This window comes from Vigna radiata, chromosome 7 (genome assembly GCF_000741045.1).
Source record: "Vigna radiata var. radiata cultivar VC1973A chromosome 7, Vradiata_ver6, whole genome shotgun sequence".
Taxonomy (NCBI): domain Eukaryota; kingdom Viridiplantae; phylum Streptophyta; class Magnoliopsida; order Fabales; family Fabaceae; genus Vigna; species Vigna radiata.
In genome coordinates, this window is record NC_028357.1 from 52,301,021 (window position 1) to 52,307,020 (window position 6,000).

General features: G+C 33.0%; 1 protein-coding gene across 1 annotated transcript; it reads left to right on the top strand.

The window, feature by feature from the left end:
• The first annotated feature begins 3,908 nt into the window (after positions 1 to 3,908).
• On the top strand, positions 3,909 to 5,396 carry LOC106767118 (ethylene-responsive transcription factor TINY). The gene has a single exon (XM_014651951.2). It carries the CDS (start codon positions 4,126 to 4,128, stop codon positions 4,990 to 4,992), a length of 867 nt encoding a protein of 288 aa, XP_014507437.1. The 5' UTR covers positions 3,909 to 4,125; the 3' UTR covers positions 4,993 to 5,396.
• Positions 5,397 to 6,000: the final 604 nt, after the last annotated feature.

Genomic DNA, 6,000 nt, shown 5'->3' on the forward strand with positions numbered 1-6,000 from the left:
ATTAATTTATGGTAATTTTTATGATTGTTATTATTAATTATAAAATAATTTTAAATTAATTACATAATGATATTAAAATATTATCAAATAATGTTGTGAAAATATGAATTAATTTTGTAAAAGAAAATGATATTTTAACATATTTTTTTATTTCTTTTTTACATTGCACACGTGTTAAAATATGGTTGAATAATTTCAAATTAAAAAAGTTAAGACAATGACATATTTGAAAGAAAAAAACTATTTTTTTTTTAATTTGAAATCGTCCAATCATACTAGTGTTAAAATATATATTTTTTTAAAAAAAAAAAAAGTGAAATCCGTGGAAACAGGGTATGTGTCATTCTCCATTCTGAGAGAGGTAGTGAGTAGTGGTGTGAGTCGGGAAGTACATACATTAATAGCTTCCCGACATAAAAGTAGTTTAATAGCCATTTCAATATTTAAAGTCCAACCTTTTGATGTTGGATCGATCCACTGTTCCAAAACCTTTTTCTTAACTTCTTCACTCTTTTAGGAAACAAACAACTTTATCCTTACCTCAATTTTTACTAACACTCTTTAACTTTTCTTATTATTTTTCATTTACCACGTCTACCGCTTCCAATCATCTATTATTTCTTACAACTAATCTTTATTTAGTCTTAACTCTTTAAAACATGTTATTATTTTTAACTACTTTATCACAATTTTCAACTTCATAATAAACTACATATAAATTTAGTTAAAAAATCTTCTATGAATCTTTATAAATCATTTTACTAAATAAATTAATTTAACTTATAACTTTGTGTAAATCTGAGAACATTTTAAGTGTATATGTTGTGATTTTTCTATATTTTGATTTGTTTAAAATGGATTGCTATTAATATTGTTAGGTTATCAAGGGGAACTGACACCACTTTTTATCCAAAACCTTAAAGTAATGGGTTAATGGGTTTTTCATCTTTATATAGTGTTCTACTTTTTCATTTCTATCCAATGTGAGACTTGGACTCGCACTTGCATTTCCAACAAATATGGTGTACATTTCATATGTATTATAGGTTGAGAACATGGTTATGAATATTACGGAAGGAATTTCAAGAAGAAGCTTTTTGTAGTGATTTTCAATAATGTATGTATTGATGTATGAATTCCGTATTGGATATTGTCGCTCTAATAACTATCCAATCTTAAGTAGAGAGATGTATGTGGTGAGAGGAGTGGGAGGTCTTAGTCTAGGGATTATAACTTGACAAAAGACGTTAAGAGACTAACTTTGTGCGATAGAATGAAATTAATTGACAATGGTTATGGAGAGTAATAAAACCACCATAAATACATAATTTGCTAAAGTCAGATATCAATACATGTAAATCAAATCTAGTATCAATGATTGCATGTGTTAAAACTTATTTACATAAATATATATGTACATGTTATATAATTTCTCTTTTTTATACATTAGCTTGCATTTGAATTTTAATTCGCTAAACGTTACCAATGACAAATTAAAATATAAAAAATACTTTTGATAGATGAAAAATAGACTTAAGCTCCAACTTTACAAATAAAAAAAAAGTTAATTATAAGTTAAGTTTATTTGTTTAGTTTTTATTTTTCAAAATATATTTGTGCATGCGATTTGAAATCTATTTTAATTAAATAATCGAACTCAACTATTTAGTAAAATGTATTTATTAAAGATTAATTACTTCATAAGTATTGTTTAATTTAAAGCTTTATATTTGTCATAGTTTTATTTTTAAAAGATGTACAGAATTAAAAAAGAAAAAATATATATAAACTATTTTTTATTAATTCCTTAACGATACGAGAGTAATCTGGAACAATATAATTTATAAGATTATAAACTAAATCAGTTTAGCTTATAACTTTTTGTAACTTATTTATTACATATCATTGTTTACTGTCCCTAAATTTTGTTTACCAATCTTTACCTATTTCAATTATATAAAAACAGTTAATTGTTACACTATTTTTAATATTTATAATTAATAAGCCGTTTAAATTAAAAAAGAAGCAACTTACACTATGTCCTCATGTCAACATTATACACAATACTAGTTGTAAGAAAAAGAAACAATAAAACAATAATTTAAATTGAGAACTAAAATAAAATAAAAAATATATACTCATTTATCAAGTGATTTCAATAAAATAAATTCTCCAAATAAAAAAACATATATATTTTTCTAAAAAAATTATAAATACTAAAAAATAAATTATTTTAAACGAAATCTAAAGTTTTAATTAAATAATAATACCTTTTATTTAAAAATATAAATTTTATTCATATAGTAAAACTTATATAAGCATATCTTTTCAAGTTATTTTATATTTAGAAACCAAGTTTTCTAATATGAACTAAAATTATATGTTAAGAGTTTATAAACTAAGAAATAATTTAGATCCTGTTTTTTTCCCACTTATCATCGTTAGTTTGTAAATTAAGTAGATTTAAATAAATATTATATATATAAATATAATATGCGTTGTTATTATTTAAAATTAATAGGTTTTGATTGTTGAAAAAACATAATCCAATTAAGTTTGGTGAGGTAAAGAGATTGTTAGGTGTTAAAGATAATAAAAAAGAAGTTTATGAATAAGCTAATGAATTTAGAATGAAAAAAGTGATGATGAAGTTTATGAATAGCAGAAAAGAATAAGATAAGCAGTTTGTCCATTAATATATCTTGGCCAAACCCATGAAATTACTTTATAGATATGGTATTTATGAACCCCAAATGAAGCCTACGGTTTTAGAATTTATACACAGGAAAAGTAATGAGGAGAAACAAGGTGAATACATATATATTTGGCAATGATGATCTATACCGAATTTAACATGTTTGAAAAAAAAATCATAGTTACGGTCATTAATGATATCAGCTGAGCAATACCTGAAGGAGAAAGTTTCTCTGCACTGTTTCTTAATGCAATGCTAGAAAATCCTGTTTAACCGAACTCGTGTCCATTCCTAATAGGTTAGGGAAACACTTTTTCGTTATTTATTGAAAAAAGTAGAATCACCATCCTATATAATCACAAGGTGGATGCCAAATATCCAAAAATGTATTTTATGTCCACCAAAGATGTAGTTGAGCTATGTTGGATTTTGCAATGCCGGGACCAAATATACTTTAATGCTCTAGTGAGAAATTAGTAAAACGATGAAAACAAACTGTAGATTTTGTTCTGTTTTGTCATGCCCGAGAAAATATAATAAATAAAGAATAGGGTAAGCTGAGTAGGCACACAAGAACAAACGAAAACGCCAACGTTTTGTTCTGAGCTGAGCTCAAAAGTTAAAAAAACTATGTCTTCCGGGTGACAATGTGAATATAGTGGCAGTGCTTCTGCTTTTCTTTCATTCGCTACAAGACAATGAATGCACTGTGCTATTTTATTTTATCTTTTTTTCCTTTGGGTAAATCCTAATAATAAGACGTAGCAGTGTAATGAAATGGATGAGTAAAAGGGGAAAGATTAACTAACAGGCTTGGAGTCTGAGTCAAGTGTCACGGCCAAACAGGGAATCCAGTAATCACTCCTCCCTTCTTTCTGTACTTTCTTTCTATCGAATAACATTTTAATAGCATTTATAACACACGTCTTAATCGTATTTAATAATTTAAATTAATGTGATTAAAGTGTAAACGAAGGAGAGGGGGAGAATCAAAGTGGAAAGAGACATTACCAAAAAGTCTGCCACGTCGGCAGGAAGAAAATTCCCATTCAGTCCAAGAAGCCCTCCATTCCTGTGCCAGGCTGTGTTTGTTAGGGCAATGGTCAAGCTATTAAGGGCGACTGGCCCCTTGTTACCTTCCTTCACTCACTTCACTCGCTCATCACTTTCACTACAAATAATTAATTAAATAAATAAATAAATAATATTTAGATCTTTGTAGATGTGCATGCACCATAATGTGTGTATGCATGTTGATTATGGGATGATGGGTGTTTTGAAAGCAGAGCCATTCGTGTGGGGGTCACTTACAAATATGACCCACGTTTCTCTTTCATATTTTTAGTCCCTCTTTTTCTCTTCTCTCCACTCTCCTTACTAAAACCCAACCCTTCTTCACTCCTCTCATTTTCACTCACCTCCTACTATATATGCACACACACACTCCCCTCCCGAAAACTTATTTCTCATTACATTACATCACTCACCACTCAACACCCAATCAAACCTTCAACAACATACATAACACGCATTCTCACTCACTCAACCACGTAAGCAAGCAAATCGCAATGACTGAGCTACCTGGCTCAGAATCATCCTCCTCTGCTTCCACTCGCAAGCACTCGTCTCCACAGGCCCATTTCGCAGGACCGGATCACAAAAAGCCCAAGCAGGCCCGAGATACCAGCAGCAAGCACCCCGTTTACAGAGGAGTCCGAATGCGGGCCTGGGGGAAGTGGGTATCCGAAATCCGCGAGCCAAGGAAAAAGAACCGGATCTGGCTCGGCACCTTCGCCACCGCCGAGATGGCGGCGCGTGCCCACGACGTTGCCGCGCTCGCCATCAAAGGCAACTCCGCCATTCTCAACTTCCCCGAGCTCGCCGGCTCCCTGCCGCGGCCCGACTCGAACTCGCCGCGGGATGTTCAGGTGGCGGCGGCAAAGGCCGCCGCCATGGAGGTGATGGATCCCCCGACGACTCCGTCGTGGACGCTGTCGCAGTCTTCTTCGTCATCCTCGTTGGCGGTGAGTTCGTCCTCGGGGGAGACGTCGACGGCGGATGAGCTGGGAGAGATAGTGGAGCTGCCGAGTCTGGGGACGAGTTTGGAAATACCGGAACGGAGTGAGGAGGTGGTGTTCGTGGAGCCGGTGGACGGGTGGCTGTATTCCGAGGCGTGGTGTGACGGCATTTATGGTGAGAGGGAGTGTGGGGGTTATTTTATTGGAGATGAGATTTCAATGCAGGAGTCAGAGAGCATGATTCTTTGTGGCTTTGAGGGTTCCTTGTGGCAGCATTAATGTGTGGGAACTGCTTTCCTTTTTTTGTCCCATTCGTTTCATTTGACTTGGAATGTGTGAGCCCTTTCCCAATTTTTCACTTTAAGGGCTACACACATTTCTTGTCCCTCCACAACGATCATGGATGGACCTACTATTTCTACCGCCACCACTCCCTTCCCTCTCTTCCACACCACCCACACCTACCTCCTCAACTTCTTCTGTCCATCATGTAATACTGCTACTACTCATAATAATAATATTATTATTATTATTATTATTAATAATGCAAATGAAATCCGATATACCTGTAGAAATGGTGCCAGATCTTGTATCATATAATTATTGTTGTATTTTTGCTATACTTTTCATTGACAGGACCAATAAAAGTAAAAGCAGATTCTCTGTTTGCAGTTTGCATTTTTTTTTTCCTTTTCTCCTAATCAATCCTTTCGTATCTTTAGTTCAGCAGTGAAAATGGATGACCAAATAATAAAATAGAATAAAATTGAACAAGTTACTATTACAGGATTGTTATTTGACTATAAAAGAGCAACAGATTTTATCTAGGAGAGTATACAGTTTTTTATGGTTTATAAGAATAGAATTGTTGACAGTAAGTACATGTAGAAATGGCTTGTTGACACCTCGTGCGGATGTTCTTAGTTTCTCACCTCTTAGTGTAGCGATATTGCATTTTGGGAAACTGGAAAGGAGTACCAGCTCCGCCAGTTTTGCAAAATGCGGCAAAGTCCAAAATAATAATGGCGTTTTTACTGACTACACCCACGAGGAAGAATTAAGAATTTTCAAATATTACTGTCGTAGAAAAACAATAAGATGGACAGGCGTTGAAGAGTTGAAGCAACCAATACTAGGTTCTGCGTTTTTAAGTAATTTTCCAAAACTTGACGTGAACAGTAGAGATCCAAGTTCAACAACGTTGACGCGTTTGTTTCTTTTACCACTAATGTCAATGCATGATAAAATTTAATTTTAACTTTCACTTGTCGTAAATCATGAATCTCC

Excerpts from the sequence above, each read along its gene's own strand:
- LOC106767118 (XM_014651951.2), top strand. The coding sequence starts at position 4,126 with ATGCACACACACACTCCCCTCCCGAAAACTTATTTCTCATTACATTAC.